Source organism: Lutra lutra, chromosome 1 (genome assembly GCF_902655055.1).
Source record: "Lutra lutra chromosome 1, mLutLut1.2, whole genome shotgun sequence".
NCBI lineage: Eukaryota > Metazoa > Chordata > Mammalia > Carnivora > Mustelidae > Lutra > Lutra lutra.
The window spans coordinates 202898265-202916864 of NC_062278.1; the positions used below are offsets into that span (position 1 = coordinate 202898265).

General features: G+C 41.2%; 1 protein-coding gene across 6 annotated transcripts in view; it reads right to left on the reverse strand.

Moving 5' to 3' along the window:
* The window catches only part of RAD54L2 (RAD54 like 2), a 116428-nt gene that overhangs the window by 71650 nt on the left and 26178 nt on the right, over positions 1-18600 (reverse strand). For all 6 annotated transcript variants that reach the window (XM_047692897.1, XM_047692922.1, XM_047692930.1 and 3 more), the window contains one exon: positions 324-516. In XM_047692897.1, coding sequence (XP_047548853.1) covers positions 324-462 — 139 coding nt within the window. In that variant the 5' untranslated portion in view covers positions 463-516. The remainder of the gene's footprint in view (positions 1-323; positions 517-18600) is intronic.

Genomic DNA, 18600 nt, shown 5'->3' on the forward strand with positions numbered 1-18600 from the left:
ACAGATGACCTAAGAAATGCAACTGGAGGGGCGCCTGGGTGGCTCAGTGGGTTAAGCCGCTGCCTTCGGCTCGGGTCATGATCTCAGGGTCCTGGGATCGAGCCCCGCGTCGGGCTCTCTGCTCAGCAGGGAGCCTGCTTCCTCCTCTCTCTCTGCCTGCCTCTCTGCCTGCTTGTGATCTCTCTGTGTCAAATAAATGAATAAAAAAATCTTAAAAAAAAAAAAAAAAAAAGAAATGCAACTGGAAACACCATGCTCTCCCAGCAAAAAACCCGAGAGAAGAAAAAATAAGGCAACCTATGTCACTCGCTAGAGCCACTCACCATCCAGTAGGTCTTCCGTGTCATCCCTGCCGTGCTCCTCCACTGCCACTTCCTCCTCCTCCTCCTCCTCTTCCGCATCCTCCAGCTCCACGTCCGGGTCCAGGTCTGGATCGCTCCCTGAGGCGGATTCGTCTGACATGGCTCCCAGAGGTCCTCAGTGGGCATTACCAACTCATGATCCACTGCAGGGGTCCTGGAAAGAGGACAAAAGGCATCAGGATCACCAAGCACTTCAATTAGGAACACGAATCTTTCAAAGAGAAAATGCCAAGGATGAATGCCCTGAAGGGGCAAACTAACCATACCCAAATTTCAACCTTCCTCACAAGTGCACTGACCCTGATATACGTTTTGGTGACTCTCTGCCCAGCTGAAGCTTCTCTGCTTGGACAAGAAAACGTCTTAAAGTGACCACACAAACACACTCTATGCGTCAGAACTCCCACCTGTTCATTCCTTCAATTTTCTTTGTATCTCTATATATGCATACATATACACATTAAGGTTATATAGTCACAGACCCTACCACTAGGCTTTGGGAACAGAGCAGGAAACACAACAAATCATGCTGGGGAGTTGGCACAGCCAGAAGGAGACTGGGGGAGTTCTCACTGAGCAGAGGCCAGAGGGCAGAGGGAGCCACACAGACATCCGGAGGGAAAGTGTTCCAGGCATAGTGAGCAGCATGGGCAGAGCCCTGGAATGAGAGTAACTAGGAGAGCCCAGGGAAGAGGGAGTGGGTCCTGCCTGGAGCTGCCTCCGAGCACCATCTGGAAGACAGTATACTTTCCAATCACCTGAATGCAAGGCTTCCAGCAGGCACCACACTGCCACTCCTCCCCAGTATGTGGGGAGCCTCACACTCCCCATGACTCAGAATGTTCCTGTGTCCTTCTCTGTTCTCAGGCTCTGCCTTACCTCTTAGCCCAATTTCAGCTCCATTTCTTCCAAGAAGTCTCGGTCAACTGCCCCAGTGTTCTGGGGTCATAATTCCTCTTCTGAACTCCAGTAGCAGCCATGCTTGACCATGCTGACCTTCACTGAAGCCTTCATATGAGCTACCTGGCAAAGTGCTTTGCCTTCTGTGGTTTCTCACTTCCAGACCAGACAGTAAATCCCCAAGGGCAGGGAATTAGGTGGGAACTGTATATGGGCCTGGAAGCATGTCCTATTCAGATCATTCATTCATTCATGTTCACTCCCTCATTTGTCAACTTGCTCTATTATGTCTAATATACGCCAGGTACTGCGCTTGTCTGTCTGTCTGTCTCTTTCTCTCTTGCCTGTTCTACTTTACTATTAGCTATAAAGGTCATTTCTTCTTGACGGGGAAAAAAAATAAAGAGAAAGCTAGACAGACTGCTTTGTGATAAAGCAAGCATTAGCAAAATGTTAACATAAAGATTCACTGACCAATTCTTTCAATTTTTCTATATATTTCAAATTTTTCATAATAAAATGTGGGGAAGGAGCACAAAATAAATAATCTTTTCTAAGACAAACTGCTACAGACAACCACATCCACAATCAGGTTATCCTAAAATTCCTCCCATCTCCCAAAATAAAAACCAAAACACAAGTCTCTAATTATTCAACACAAAAACTATTCCAGAACTGAAATCTCTTATTAAGGTCCAGACACAATTTGAAGTAGAACTTTTATGTTCTCCTAAAAAGAAACAGAAACAAAATGAGGTAACTGAATCCTTTAGTTCTGGAAAACTAGAATTTAAGACTGTCTATTTAACAACCATAGGAATTATGAGTGTGTGTCCCCATGGGTCATGTACTTAGTCTCTCAAGGCAATGAAAGCAAAAAACAGTTGTAAAATGATTTAGTAATAAAATTTAAATTTTTGCATTAGTAATGCACTTCTAAAACACCTACAGAGGGTGTTAAGGCACAGCGAAGAAAGGTGTTCCACAAATACAAATTAATATAACTAATGCTGAACTATCATTCACTGAGTGACAAAGCCGATTCCAAATTTCTGAGGGAGTAACAATCCTATGCCTTTAGGTTCATTAGGTTTTAGAAAGGAAGCAATAAATCAATTAGATGTCATCAGCTTTGGAAGTGAAATTTATTCTGAATATGAGTATGATGGTAATTCAACAGCAGCTACTCTATGTGGAAGTCAATATCTGTAATCAGCATAATCCCTCTGGTTCATCCTAGACCGCCTCAGATAAGTGTTTTGCTTACAGTGTGTTTGGCTGATTATGGGACAGCTTTTAGAGGACAATTTTTAATTAGCGAGTACCTCTAGGTAATCTGAATGCCTGGCATTTTAGAGAAGAAATTGTGTGGTAGTGGAAGAATGACAATCACTTAGAGGTAAACAGTAACAAGAAGCCTCCTGTAAACCCTCAGTTAATGAACATCTTCAAAACAACCTCAGCCCCAAGCTCCTGATAGATAGAAGCAAACATCAATTAAACATCAACAACCACACATATTATTAGAATATGAGACATTGGTCGAGGCCCCTACTCAAAAAACACTTTAAAAATAATTTAAAATAGTACCCAGGTGATCAGATGCCCCAAACAGAGAATAAACCGAAAAGTGACAGATTTAAGTCCCACCAAATTTAGTTATTCTCTTTCCCTACCCTTCATGAGCCACTAAATTTCATTACAGGGATGACACAATGAATTCTTTTCTCTACTCTTCAGAATCACACCAACTAAGTAAAGGGTAGGTTTTGCTGTTACTGATCTCCTTCAAAAAAGCAACAAAAGGAAACCTGCAGGGGAAAAGCTGATCTTAGCAGGCAGCAGTGCAGTCAATTACATTTTGTCTGTATGGGGCTCCACCCACACATACAAACACATCCAAGTGGGCACAGCCTTTCAAACACAGGGAAGGTAGCCCTGACTTGAGAATTAGCTCTCAGAACTGTAAGGCAGACAAGGGGAAAAAAGTTGTTAAGGAAAAAAATGCATCTCCCTTATTTGCTCCCCAACCCATGTGAAACTGTCTCAATCTCCAGGGAAGAGGAGCTGTAGAAGAGATTATGGGTGTGCTGTGCCTTATGAGGACGGGTATTCCTACAAAGCAAATTCTGGGAATCAAATTCTATTTTAATGAAACTGGAGAACTAGCTATTTAAAGAAGCTCTAAAAAGAACCACTCTGAAAAGTAAATACTCAATCCCTAAGTAATATGTTAATGTCTACAGTTTAATATATTGGGTTTCCTAATGGAGGCTATAATTATGAAGAAACCCACAGCCAATCCCACTCCAGTCCTTTACAGCAATCTTGAGAGTGAAGGAAAAGTTTCCTCTGTCCTGCTAAGTTCAAAAACATCGACACCTGTCTATAGAGCAGTGCCTGGCCAAGAATCAGTGAATTAATCATGCGGGCACAGCCCTAAGACACACCCCTGGGGAGCAGAATACACAGAACAGAAAAACACAAAGACACACAGGTACTAGCAAAGCCTTTGTTCACAAAGCAGACAATGCTTGGAGAGTCCACACTGAAGTCATAAAACTGTGGCACACCCTTCCTCACCACGGCACAGCAGCCCACGCACTTTCAGAGACGTCTTACTGGCCCTTGGCAGCATCCTGATGCTATGATTGATATTAACAAAATAATTCCAGACTGACATGTCCTCATTAATTTTGGTGACCTTGAGTTGTATTAAATTTCCCCCAAATTATCTCAAAGCAGGGGCGCCTGGGTGGCTCAGTGGGTTAAGCCGCTGCCTTCGGCTCAGGTCATGGTCTCAGGGTCCTGGGATCGAGCCCTGCGTCGGGCTCTCTGCTCAGCAGGGAGCCTGCTTCCTCCTCTCTCTCTGCCTGCCTCTCTGCCTACTTGTGATCTCTCTCTGTCAAATAAATAAATAAAATCTTAAAAAAAAAAAATTATCTCAAAGCAATTCCACAGCGAGTGCCATGCACACCTCCTTTTCCATTAAGAGTATAAACAAAATGGGGCGCCTGGGTGGCTCAGTGGGTTATAAGCCTCTGCCTTTGGCTCAGGTCATGATCCGAGGGTCCTGGGATCAAGCCCCACACTGGGTTCTTTGCTCAGCGGGGAGCCTGCTCTGCCCCCCAATCTCTCTCTCTGCCTGCCTCTCTGCCTACTTGTGATCTCTGTCAAGTAAATAAAATCTTTAAAAAAAAAAAAAGAGGGGCGCCTGGGTAGCTCAGTGGGTTAAGCCGCTGCCTTCGGCTCAGGTCATGATCTCAGAGTCCTGGCATCGAGCCCCGCATCGGGCTCTCTGCTCAGCAGGGAGCCTGCTTCCTCCCCTCTCTCTGCCTGCCTCTCTGCCTGCTTGTGATCTCTCTGTCAAATAAATAAATAAAATCTTTAAAAAAAAAAAAAAGAGTATAAACAAAACCATGCATTTATGCTAATTTAGAGGGGGAGGAGCTTTAAGAGCATGAAAATGTTCAGTCTAAAAACTTTAGGCAACACTTCTTCAAAGAACGGCACTAGTCAAGCAATTTATATAATTCAAAGACTAAAGAACAAAACAAGAGTTCAGTCCACTTCCAGCACTCAAAGGGTACTTTGGATTCTTCCAGCCTGCTGAGAGATCCACTATGGATCTCTGAAGTTATTTCAAAACACCTTTCCTAGGCAAGACAAAAACCTGATGCATACACGTAGCCCAAATGCCTTTTGATTATCCTTTGGTTACTTAAAAACACATTTAACATACACAAAGCAGCCACAGAGCTAGAAAATGACACAGCTCAAGATATCTTATTCAGAAATCTAAGGAGACTTTTCACAATATGGAGCTTAATTAAGACAAAATAAGGAAGAGAAGGTGAACAAAACATTCAGGACTCCAAGGAGCAGGGCCACAAGAGACAACTCTCTCTAAAAGGCAATGCAGTGGAGCTCGGTTCAAGGACTCAGCACCAAGCACAACAGAGGCACTGGAGCCATGTTTACAGAATCCATCAAGAAACCTATATTCTAGCCACGCTCTATGGGAAACTGGCTGCATGACCTTGGTCAAATCAGTTCTCCTTTAGCTTCCCTTACCCCTCTTAGATGAGGCCAAGAGAGAGACAGACCAGAATTCATCTCGAAGATCCCTTCCAGATTCTATGACAGCAGTTCCCAAAGAGTGGTCCAGCGACCCCTGGGATCCTCAAGAAGGGTCAAAGGAGCCACAAAGTCAAAATCATGTATGGGTTAAAGCGTCATTCAAAGTGCAAGATAGACTAATGGATTTTAATATAACAGAATACAAAAAGTTCCTTGATAAAGTTTCAAATTCCATATTACAATTAACCTTGAAGAAACTACCACTTGTCAGAGTTTCGGTTACAGTATCAAAGAATACCCACATAATTATCTGAAAAGGCTGCTAAAACACTCCTCCCTTTTCCAATTACATTCTTCATCTACTTTAACAACACAGTAAGTCAACAAAACAATAAGTCACAACATGCAGAAGCAGATTTGAGAATCTGTCTCTATTCAATCAGACATTTCCAAATTTTCAAATGTGTAAAATAATTCTATTCTTCTAATTTTTTCATTTTGGAAATATATAGTCATTTTTCACTAAAAATTATGTTAATACATTATGAGTTTATTATATTTAAAAAAAATTGATATCTTTACATTTCTAATACAGTTACTATTGATCATTATAAGCCACATAAACAAAAGCTTTTGGGGATCTTCAATAATTTTTAAAGTATAAAAGGATTTAAGACCAAAAAGCTGGAGATCTATTGTCTTAAGAGTCCCTATTTTTAGGTATCTAGAAAGTATTTAGAAAGTATGTATTTAGAAAGTATGTATTTAGTATTTAGTATTTAGAAAGTATTTAGTATTTCAGTTAGTTATTAGTTATTAGTATTAGTTATTAGTATTAGTTATAGTTATTAGTATTCAGTATTTAGAAAGAATGTAACAAACAGGACCACATTACATAAACATAAAATACTTAATTTAATGCTGTATTCAAATAAAAAGTACAAGCTTAATCTACTAATGATATACACAGGTTATTTTACAAATGTAATTAACCATCAAGGCCAAACTTTCTCAGTGACTGAAATTAATATTACATTTGCAAAGTCAAATTTTTACTTTTATTACTGAATCTCTGCTATTCACAGAGAATATGGCCAAGGGCTGAGGTTCCCTGTGTTTGCCCCCAAAGCTCCCCGACTTGGGTCTATCCCAGAGGTCACTGAGCAGCATATCCCTGCAGGGTCAGTCCCAGGCATTTTGATAAGTAGGAATAAAACTCCAGAGGGCCACTGCTGAGGGAAGTAAATTAAAGACTCACTTCATTCTCCATGGAGTCAGCTGGAAAAAAGGGGGGTGGGAGGGTGACAGACAAGGAAGATAGGAGCTAAAGCAGGGGTGTGCTTTGGCTGTGAGAAGGCTAGGTGACACAGCCACTACTGCCCAGAGGGACCTGGGCTCTGAAAAATTCTCTTCCTCTCTCTCAATTGACACACATGTGTGTGTGAGCCACATGAACATTTTAAACCATCAGTATAATGTGAGGGTGATTAAAAAAAAGAAGAAGAAGAAGAAGAAGAAAGTAAGGTCCCAGGATCTCTGAATACTGAGGATGAAGCAAGAGCAAAAGCAATTTTGGCTAAATATGTTACCATTCAACTTGTGAGCCCTGTATCTCTTTCCACCCAGCTCTCAATTCTTAAAGTAGAGATAAGAGAGGTAAGGGTCTACAAGGCAGGAACATGTCTGGCCTACTTTCCCTGGGTTTCCTGAGGCCCAAGCCAGCCCTAAGTCCAGATCAGCCTAAGAGCAGGTTGGGTTTATCTGCTAGCTGGTTAAGAAGAGGCTCAGAGAGAAGCCAAACTGTGGCTGGTGTCCTGTCCCTCCAATTTCCACTACAACTACCCCACACCCCTCTCATCAGTCTCTTCCCAAAGCCCAAGCCCTCTGATGCCCCTCCCTTCTCCTAGGAGTTCTATCACTGAGCCATGGAGCTGGATGCCTACAAATCCAGACAAACAGAAGCTGAGCAGAGAGGGGATGGTTTGTTCTTCACAGCCCTGCAAACATTCACACAATCTTAGTGAAGACTTCTCTGTATCTAGTCAACCTATCCACTAGACACAATCCTGAAAAGTTCTGTGCCAGTAGCATTTTGACAAATCAAAGCTTTTATAATTTTTAAAGATTTTACTTTTGAGAAAGATGGAGAGTGAAAGGGAGCAGCAGACTCCCCAATGAACAGGAGCCTGATGTGAGGCTCAATCCCAGGGCTCTGAGATCATGACCTGAGCCAAAGGCAGATGCTTAACCAACCGAGCAACCCTGGCATCCTAGCTTTTAAAAATAAGACTATAACAGAAACTCTACATAAATCCTTCTACAATACAAATAATAACCACAATTTTCTGAGTTGATATTGATCACTTTAGATTCTCAACTGCCATTCATTTTAAAGTAGCTACAACTATACAGTATACAGATTGCATGCTATCGTTTTTCCTAGATTGGCATCAACTACAAATAAAAGTCTTAATGGATGACTACTATTTTGTGACATATACTCATATTTTCAAAACAGTCTACAGGAAAAATTTAATATACGAACATCATTGTATTTATATGGTTATTCAAGTTTTTCTCTTTGGCTTTGCCAAGTGACTTGGGCACACTGTGTGGTTAGCTCCTTAAAGACATAGGTATTCTTACTATCTTTTTTTTTTTTAAGTAGGCTTCACACTCAACACAGACCTCAAACTTACAACCTTGAGATCAAGAGTTGTATGCTCTAATAACTAAGCCAGCCAGGTGCCTGGACATAGGTAAACTCTTCTGGCTCTAAAATAAATGGTAATGCTAGTCAGATACATACCCCTATGATAACTGTGATACAAAACAAAAATGTATTTAGTCTTTTCCCCTGGTTCCTGGCAGAGCTCCCCAAACCCTTGGAATTTTCTGAGTGAAGGAGTATCTTTTGTTGTTTACACTGAGCCCCCTTTTGATCACACTTAAATTTGTGGCAATGAAGCCACTTAGGGTGGGGTCCCCAAATAGCCTCAGGACATCCTGGGTGGCTCAGTCCGTTAAACCTCTGACTCTTGATTCCCTCTCAGGTCACGAGCTCAGGGTCCTGAGACCAAACCCAGTGTCAGGCTCCCCGTGCAGAGGGGAGCCTGCTTCCCCTCTCTCCCTCTGCCCCTCACCCCACTCTGTGCATGTACGTGCTTGCTCTCTCTCTCTCTCTCTCTAAATAAATCTTTAAAAAATGATGTCTTTAGGAAATACACAATGAAGTATTCAGTGGTAAAAACATGTAAAAAACCTTCTAAAAGACATTTTGACAAGAGAATAAAAACATCTATTCCTAGTTCTCCAAAGATTTAAACACTTAACAAGTACAAAATATTTCCAAGTACAGATTTGAAAGATTACCTAGCTGAATATTCTCTATAATTAATTAGTAACAAATTAGTATGAAACTTCCTTTAAGACACAAAAATGTAGGGATAAAAGGGCTAATTAAGCCTCCCAGCATCCCTATGTGAAAACAGGATGTCCTCTAGGTAGGGGATAGTCCTCTCTCCCTCTTCCCCTGAGCCCAGCAGGAACTGGAATCATCTCTGAGGCAAGTCTCACCTGGGTTCCCACTGGAAGGCTCTAGGTCTAGTCAATGTCATAAAAAAATAGCACCCCACAGGCAGGTAGAAATTGGACTCACCATCTCACCCTCCCTTTTTGTGTAGACGTGGCCCAGTTCTGAAGTCTTCTAAGGAGACTTACATAATCTATCTAGATTATATGTTTCACTGTTACTTACGGCCAAGGTTATTCAACCAGTGCCCAGTGCTTAAGCTCCTACACACACACACATACACACACGCATGCATGTGCACATGCACTTCATCATTACAGAAAGAAGTAGCTTAAGATTCATACCACTGAACCACTTAGTTAATTACACTTGCGCTACATCTCTCTCTGGTCTAACGTTGGACGTGAATATTGACAAAAACAATGACATCTGAAAATCAGCAAAAGTAAGTGGGAAAAAGAGTGTGACTTAACCTAAAGCAATATACTGAAGTAGAAAAAAAGCTGCTTTTTTCAAACTCATACTTGTATATCTCCTTTGGGGAAAAGCATATGAAGTCTGGACAAAACTCAGGCTACAGATTTTGCTAGTAAGAAGAAAACCTACAGGAAAACCTCATCTCTGTAAACAGAAAATAATGGATGTTGACCCTTAGGAAGAAGAGCTATCTCTCAAAGACTGAAACATGGCTTGTGTGGATGCACACACCAAACCAGTTATCTCTCATCACTCTTCAGATAAAGATGCTTATTCCGTGGAGGCAAGGCCATAATTCCATTACACCATACAGGCGGTACAGAGACCAAAATAATTCACACAAGAATCTTAGGGCCACAATACTCTCTTGGTAGAAGGGACAAAGGGCACACACTGAGATTAACAAAAAGTCTGAGGAAATAATTTAAAGAAAAAAGTAGCTGATAGCTATTCTGTACAAAGAATGGTCAAAAGGAAAAGACAGAAAGGTTAGCAATTAATTAGTCCAAATTATTATGGTCCAATATTATGATATAATAAAGACACTATGCCAGGCACTGTAGGAGTGATACAAATACATGCCTCGAAGAAAGATACAGAGCAAGAAGCCATAAGACTACCTGACTCCAAAAGAGAAAGAATCAATAATAATGTCATTTTGGGACACCAAAGAAGTCTGGAGCGGGACGCCTGTGTGGCTCAGTTGGTTAAGCAGCTGCCTTCGGCTCAGGTCATGATCCCAGCGTCCTGGGATCAAGTCCCACATCGGGCTCCTTGCTTGGCAGGGAACCTGCTTCTCCCTCTGCCTGCCTCTCAGCCTACTTGTAATCTCTCTCTCTCTCTGACAAATAAATAAAATATTTTTTTTAAAGATTTTATTTATTTATTTGACAGAGATCACAAGTAGGCAGAGAGGCAGGCAGAGAGAGAGGGAGGAAAGCAGGCTCCCCGCTGAGCAGAGAGCCCGATATGGGGCTCGATCCCAGGACCCTGAGATCATGACCTGAGCCGAAGGCAGAGGCTTAACCCACTGAGCCACCCAGGCGCCCCAATAAATAAAATCTTTAAAAAAAAAGTCTGTAGCATTTGAGTAAATAACAAATACCAAGTCAAATCTAATCATAATTTAAAATGAATACAAAATAATAAAAAAATGAAAAATGACATTTTTTCCCACCAAGAAATTTACAATGCATTATTTCCCTTAATTACACTAAACATTTGCCCTAAATACATTCACAGTCTCTTACTTGATCTCTGGTGAACAAGATACACATTCACCCTAGTGCATTTAAGGGTAGAGTCAAAGCCTGCATGGCTTCTCTCTAACCAGAGTGAGGCTGCCCTGGAATTAAACTGCAAGCCTCTGCCACATCAGCATTCACAATGCCAGCCTACAAGAGCTGGCAACCACTATCCAAGAATAATCTAGTTGAGAGTGAAGAATAAAAGTGGAACACCTAGAGACAACTGCCCAAATCTCAGGGACAGAGACTCCATACCTGCATTCAGGGAAGATTAAGGAAGTTCCAACCTTCTGATCATTTAGTCAACAAGTGCGTTGGTGGTATAGTGGTGAGCATAGCTGCCTTCCATTTAGTCAACAAGTAGTTATTACTTAATCTTATAGCTTGTTCTCAAGTGGGCATTGCCCAGGCACCATGGCCAAAATAAAAATGCACAAAAAAAGAAAGGAAGTGAGAGAAAAAAGACATGATGAGGAGCTAATCCCTCCTCCTGCCCAGCAAAGCATGCAAGAATGAGTGCAACTCACTGTTACATCACAGTAAAGCTGAATGAAACACCTAGCTAAGTCAATGGCGGCATTGGCAGAAATGCAGGGCTAGAGGCTGCCATTCAGCCAAGTTAATCGAGAAACTACTTGAACTACTACCACCACAGGTAGTTCCAGAATCTCCTAATCAACTCTCCCATTAACTAAAGATAAAAAAGCAGTGGCTTCCATAGGAAGTAATTCTGACAAGTGGCCTCTTCACATTCCAAATATCCCATTTTAAAATAGTGCTACTCTTAATGAAGTTGTTATCATTATTTTTGCACTAGTTTGGCTATGACACACTAGGCAGGCCTCTACATATATGTATATACATTTTTTTTTAAAGATCTATATTTAGGGGCGCCTGGGTGGCTCAGTGGGTTAAAGCCCCTGCCTTCAGCTCAGGTCATGATCCCAGGGTCCTGGGATCGAGCCCCGCATCGGGCTCTCTGCTCAGCAGAGAGCCTGCTTCCTCCTATCTCTCTCTGCCTGCTTCTCTGCCTACTTGTGATCTCTGTCAAATAAATAAATAAAATCTAAAAAAAAAAAATAATAAAAAATAAAGATCTATATTTATTTGAGAGAGGGAAAGAGAGAGAGAGCGTGCATGTGCATGTGCGAGCTGGGGGAGGGGCAGAGAGAGAGGGAGAGAATCTCAAGCAGACTTCCAGCTGAGCCTGGAAGCAAAGCAGGGCTGAATCTCATGACCCTGAGATCATGACCTGAGCAGAAGTCAAGAGTCAGAAGCTTAAGTGACTGAGCCACCTAGGTGCCCTTATGTATATTTTTAGACTTGATATTAGTATTATACAAACTGCAGTTTAATCTTTATAAAAAGTATTGAAATTATAAGAATAATGACATATTTTGAGCTTGGACAGACTTCTAAAAACTGCCACTAACATAAAAGTATGGAAAGAACTTGTGCCATTTTACAAATGTCCTTAGTGTTGTGGTTATCCTGATCAAGAACTATGAAATACATACCATTTCAAATTTCAAGATTAGTAAAAACCAAGATTTAGTGTGCTATTTTATAGCATCCCTACTGATTACACTTTTGCCCCAAAACCTATAAAATTATCTGCAAAAGAAATTATTAACTGAGAGTGAGTACTTGAATACTGGGTATACAAAAGTCATGAAGGTAGGCAGGACCAGAAGATGATGCCAGGTTAACAGTTCTAGAGCTTTCCAGTAGAAACCAACAAGGCAGCACCACAATGACCAAGGTCCATCTAACAATTTGGACAAGGGCTCCCTGCTTGGCACCCTGGCAAATAGGAGATCCTGCAAATTCTCCCACTGCAAAACATCTAGAAATATGAATAAAATTATATATAACACTTATCTTATTTTAAATGCACAGCTGTTTTCACAAAACAACAACGACAAAAACAATAGAACAGACCAAAGGCCAAGAATGAAAGGCAAACTGAAAATATAGATAAATATTCTTGCAAGCTGACATTATGTCAATCCTAGAAGAGGGTGCCAATCCTACAGGTGGGTGGAGGTCAGATTAAGAAACAATGCCTTGTCGTTCAAAGAAGCTAAAAAGTAAAGACTACAACCTCTACATAAAGACTGGAACTTAGGGCACCTGGGTGGCTCAGTGGGTTAAACCCTTTGCCTTCAGCTCAGGTCATGATCTCAGGGTCCTGGGATCAAGCCCTATATCGGGCTCTCTGCTCAGCAGGGAGCCTACTTCCCCCTCTCTCTGCCTGCCTCTCTGCCTACTTGTGATCTCTGTCTGTAAATAAATAAATAAAATCTTTAAAAAAAAAAAAAAAGACAGGAACTTAAAGAGTTATACTCTCAGTAAAGAGTGGGTGTAGAAAAAAATCTAACCACCAATACACAAGACAACATAAAAGCTTATGTCAACCTGGTTTGGAGGAGGGGAAAAGTATCCAATCTACATGGTCCAAGAAATTAATCAAAACTAAAGTGGTCCAGGGGTGCCTGGGTGGCTCAGTCAGTTAAGCATCCAACTCTTGATCTCATCTCAGGTCTTGACCTCAGGGGCATGAGTTCAAGCCCCTCATTGGGCTCCACACTGTGCACAGAGCCTACTCTAAAAAAGTGGGGGATGGGGGAGGCACCTGGGTGGCACAGTCAGTTAAGCATCCAACTCTTGGTTTCAGCTCAGGTGGTGATCTCAGGGTTTTAAGATCAAGCCCTGCTCTGCTGACTGCAGACCCTGCTTGGGATTCTCTCTCCTCCTTCAGCCCCTCCCCCTCCCAAATAAATAAATAAATGAATCTTTAAAAAAAGAAAAAAGAAAAAAATAAACCAAAGTGGTCCCAGGCAAGTGATATATACCAGTCACCTAGAAGTAAATGTAAAACATTTCTAGGACATACCTCTACCTGGGCCACATAAGACTCAGAGGTAAAGCCTTATTGAAGATGAACTCACAATCCTAAAGTACAAACACATGAGCAACTAACCAAACAAAAGAGTCAACAGGGTAAAGACTAAAACTAGTTTACTAATAAAAACTTCTGATAATAAAACTACCAGATTGAAGGAGATAAACTATATACTATCTGAAAAGAGGCAGAAAAAACTTTCATAAAATTTAAAACCCATTCATGATGACAAAAGCAAACAAACTCTTCACAAACCAGATGAAACTTCTTTCGTTGGATAAAAGGAATCTACCAAAAGCCACAACACATTTAGTATGGCTAGGAGCATACACTACAAACTCAGGTACGAAATACGGTTGCATGCTGCCAGTATTTTTATCAACATCAAGTTGTCATATTCTTTTTTTTTTTTTTTAAGATTTATTTATTTACTTTAGAGAGAGAATGAATGAGCTCAAGCAGGGGAAGGGGCAGAGGGAAAGAATATCCAAGCAGACTCACACTGAGTGCAGAGCCTGACACAGGGCTCAATCCCTTCACCCATGAGATCAGGACACTCAACCAACTGAGCCACCTAAGAGCCCCCAAGTTGTTAGAGTTTCTAAAAAACAGACAAGACACACACATACACAAAGCATAAAGATAAGATCAAAGAAAGAAAACTGTCAACAATAGAGATCCTATTTATTCTACATAGAAAATCTATAGTTAAACTACTATTAGAAATGCAGGAGAGCTTAGTAAGGCAATTAGATGAAAGAATATAGGAAAATCTACCTTCTTTTTTAAGATTTTACTTTTATTTATTTGAGAGAGGGAGCATGCGTGAGCAGGGGGAGGGGGAAAGGGAGAGTCGGACAAGCAGACTCCATACTAAGGAGGGAGCCCAACACAGGGCTCTATTCCAGGGCTCTAGGATTATGACCTGAGACAGAGGTATGCACTTAAGCGACTTAGCCACCCAGGCGCCCCAAATCTATCTTATTTCTATATGCAGTCAACACCCACTTAGACAGTATAATTTTAAAAATACTACTTGTAATAGCAACAATAACCATGTTATCTGGCAATAAATCTAGGGAAACATATCTAAAACTTTTGCAGTAAGAAGTGTAACAATCTCACTTAAAGAAACCTAAATAATCAGAAAGATGTGATATGTTCCAAGATGAAGACTCATATGTCAATTTTCCCTATGAACTCAATGCATTTCTAATCAAAATCCCAAGGCACAAAATGCATAAACTATAAAGGGAAAGATCAATACATTTTACTACATCAAAAATGAAAACGTCTGCACAAGAAAATGTCATAAACAAAGCAAAGATAATCCACAGTCTGGGGGATATGTGCAGGCACAGAACTAGTGGAAGGATCAGTATCCACAATACATGAGGAATTCTTTTTTTTTTTTTAAGATTTTATTTATTTATTTGACAGAGAGAAATCACAAGTAGGCAGAGAGGCAGAGAGAGAGAGAGAGGAGGAAGCAGGCTCCCTGCTGAGCAGAAAGCCCGATGCGGGGCTCGAACCCAGGACCTGGGATCATGACCTGAGCTGAAGGCAGCAGCTTAACCCACTGAGCCACCCAGGCGCCCCTACATGAGGAATTCTTAAAAACCAGCAAGAAGATAAAGAATAAGACTAGGTAACTCTTAGAAGAGAAAACTCAAATGATCAAAAGACATTTCACACATATTAGATAAAGTTTTTGCCACAGTCTGACAGTACAAAGTGCTGGAGAGGCTACTAAGTAAGGGCCTACAGACAACTGGTGGAAGTATAAATTGATACTTTAAATAACTGGAAATATCTAGCAAGATTAAAGATACCCAGCCCTATGATTCATAAATTTTGCTCCTAGGCAAATTCTAGAACAGGTATACAAGTAAATTTTGAAACTATGTTGTATCACTGTAAGGATGGGTGGGGGGGGGGAAGCAATCTAAATACTCATTAATAAGAAAATGCACAAATCAGGATGCTTGGATGGCTCAGTCAGTTAGGCATCTGCCTTCAGCCCAGGACATGATCCCAGGGTCCTGGGACTGAGCCCCGCATCAGGCTCCCTGCTCAGTAGGGAGCCTGCTTCTCCCTCTCCTGCTCCCCCTGCTTGTGCTCAACCTCTCTCTGTCAAATAATCAAATAATAAAGTCTTTCAGAAAAAAAAGAAAAAAAGAAAATGCACAAATATATTATAGCCCTCTCATCCAATTGAATATTATACAACTCGAAATAAATGAACTAGAATATAACATAAATCCCTATGGATAAACTTCAATGACATAATATTAAGTGAAAAAGTTATAGAAAGATAAATACGAGATAAAAACCACTTATATAAAGTGTTAAAATATACAAAATAACACTCAATGTTGTAAGGAAACATATTCAGTAAAAGGAGGAAAACATGCATGGGAATAACATGTAATTCACAAGAGTGTTACTGCTAGGGTAAGAAAGTAAATGGGACTAAGAAGTTAAATATCTTCACTCTGGTTTGTTTGTTTTTGTTTTTGTTTTTGTTTTAAGATTTTATTTATTTATTTGACAGATAGAGATCACAAGTAGGCAGAGAGGCAGGCAGAGAGAGAGGGGGAAGCAGGCTCCCCGTGGAGCAGAGAGCCCGATGTGGGGTTTGATCCCAGGACCCTGAGATCATGACCTGAGCTGAAGGCAGAGGCTTAACCCACTGAGCCACCCAGGTGCCCCTCTGGTTTGTTTTTTTAAGTATGAATATCTGAAGCAGGATTATGATATATTGAGATATGTTAAAGCTGGAGGGTCATAAGCATTTTTGTTACACTATTCTGAATACTCTTCTGTATGTTTGAAATAAATAAAATAAACAATAACGAACAACCACCCAAAATAATAAATAAAAGTTCTGACAAGCAGCAACCACTAAAAGTCATTTTTCTGGCATTAAAAATTAGTTTAAAAAAAAAATCATTTCCAGGGACACCTGGGTGGCTCAGTCAGTTGAGCATCTGACTCTTGGTTTTGGCTCAAGTCATGATCTCAGAGCCGTGGTATCGAGCCCCAAGTTGAGCTCCATGCTCAGCATGGAGTCTGCTTCTAACTCTCCCTCTGTTCCTCCCCTCTCCCCTGTTCTTTCTCTCTAAAATAAACAATAAAAATAAAATCTTTTAAAAAAAATCAGTTCCAGCTCTTATAAAGGGAGGTTCATCACATCATTCCAGCTGGTGACCCAACTCTAAATCACCTTTATCAATTACTAAGGACACACGCTTGTGGCAATGATCTGCTGAGCTTCCACAGGCATGCTATGTTGCAGAAACTGTATCACTTATTAAAATTCTCACATTAGGGGCGCCTGGGTGGCTCAGTGGGTTAAGCCACTGCCTTCGGCTCAGGTCATGATCTCAGGGTCCTAGGATCAAGCCCCGCATCGGGCTCTCTGCTCAGCAAGGAGCCTGCTTCCTCCTCTCTCTCTGCCTGCCTCTCTGCCTGCTTGTGATCTCTGTCAAATAAATAAGTAAAATTTAAAAAAAAAAAAAATTCTCACATTAAATCTAACTGGATTAATATGTAATGATTTTTTTAAGTAATAAGATCAACATTTGATGGACATAAACACACTGAAGGAAGAACACACTTGCCAATTAAACAGTACAGCAGGCCCGGGGCGCCTGGGTAGCTCAGTGGGTTAAAACAGCACAGCAGGGGGTGCCTGGGTGGCTCAGTGAGTCATGACTCAGGTCATGATCCCAGGGTCCTGGGATTGAGCCCCACATTGGTCTCTCTGCTCCACAGGGAGCCTGCTTCCTCCCCTCTCTCTCTGCCTGCCTCTCTACCTACTTGTGATCTCTATCTGTCAAATAAATAAATAAAATCTTTAAAAAAAAAAAAAAAAAACAGCACAGCAGGCCCTGCTCTGCCTGTGCTAGATGGTGTCAGGTTGGGGGGGGCGGCTAACTACTCTTGGGGAAGGACAGTCACCTGCCAAGATATACCTCAAAACCTCCTCTCCTTAAAAAGAAGACAACCGGTGCCCAGGGGTACTGGTGTTAAGCAACTCTACAGACAAAAGGCCTTAATCTCAATTAGAAAAGAATCAGAAGGACAGAGGAATTCAGTACTTATACATGTTTCTGAAGCTCAATCCTGGCAATTTACATTGTCTTCCCAGAGCATCTGAGACTGACAATTAGACCGAGAAGCATACAAGGAGTGAAAAAGGCCGCCCTGTTCTCACCTCTAGACACTGCCTTAGGGATTCCATACCTTACACTATCATCAACAAAATGGGAAGAAATAAAGCTTCTCTCATTTGGATTTGTACAAAGAAATCAAACACATGATCCTCAAATGAAAAATGGTTTCTTAACAGCATCCTATTATAAACATATAAAAAACAGGCACTACAGGCTCCTGCAAAGCTGTAACTGCCCCATTTTAACTCTCTTTCCCCTATTATAGTATCACATCTGGACTAATTTCTTCAATAGGCTGTCTCTGGTTTGGACAAGAAGCCAATATCCATGCTGTACTGAGCATGGATATTAATTACCCTCTTCTTTAGAGGGTTAAAGGAAAGGAAGACTCCATGTTTATTTATTTGTAAGAGTTTATTTATTTATTTGAGAGGGAAAGAGACAGAGCCCGTGCATGTGTGCACACAAGGGGGGGTGGGGGGAGAATCAGACTTTCTGCTGAGCAGGGGGCCAGATGCAGGACTCCATCCCGGGACACAGAGATCATAACCCTAAGCCGAACAGACGCTTAACCAACTGAGCCACCCAAGTGCCCCTTTATTTATTTTTATTTTAAGTAGGCTCCATGCCCAATATGAGGCCTGAACTCAAGACCCTGAGATCAAAAAACAAAATGCTCATGTTCTACCGACTGAGCCAGCCAGGGACCAGGAAAGGAAAACTCCAAAAGCACCTCTTATACCACATATATAGGCCATTTCTAACTCCTTGCTCTGTTTACATTTGGTTAGGCATCCTAGATAACAAATCTCTTATCTTCAGTAACATCTATGGAGGACTCCAAGTCTACTGTAATCGGCTAACTGTGGCCCACAGTAGGCATTTGTTTTCCTGCACAAGGCAGAGACAAATTCCTTCA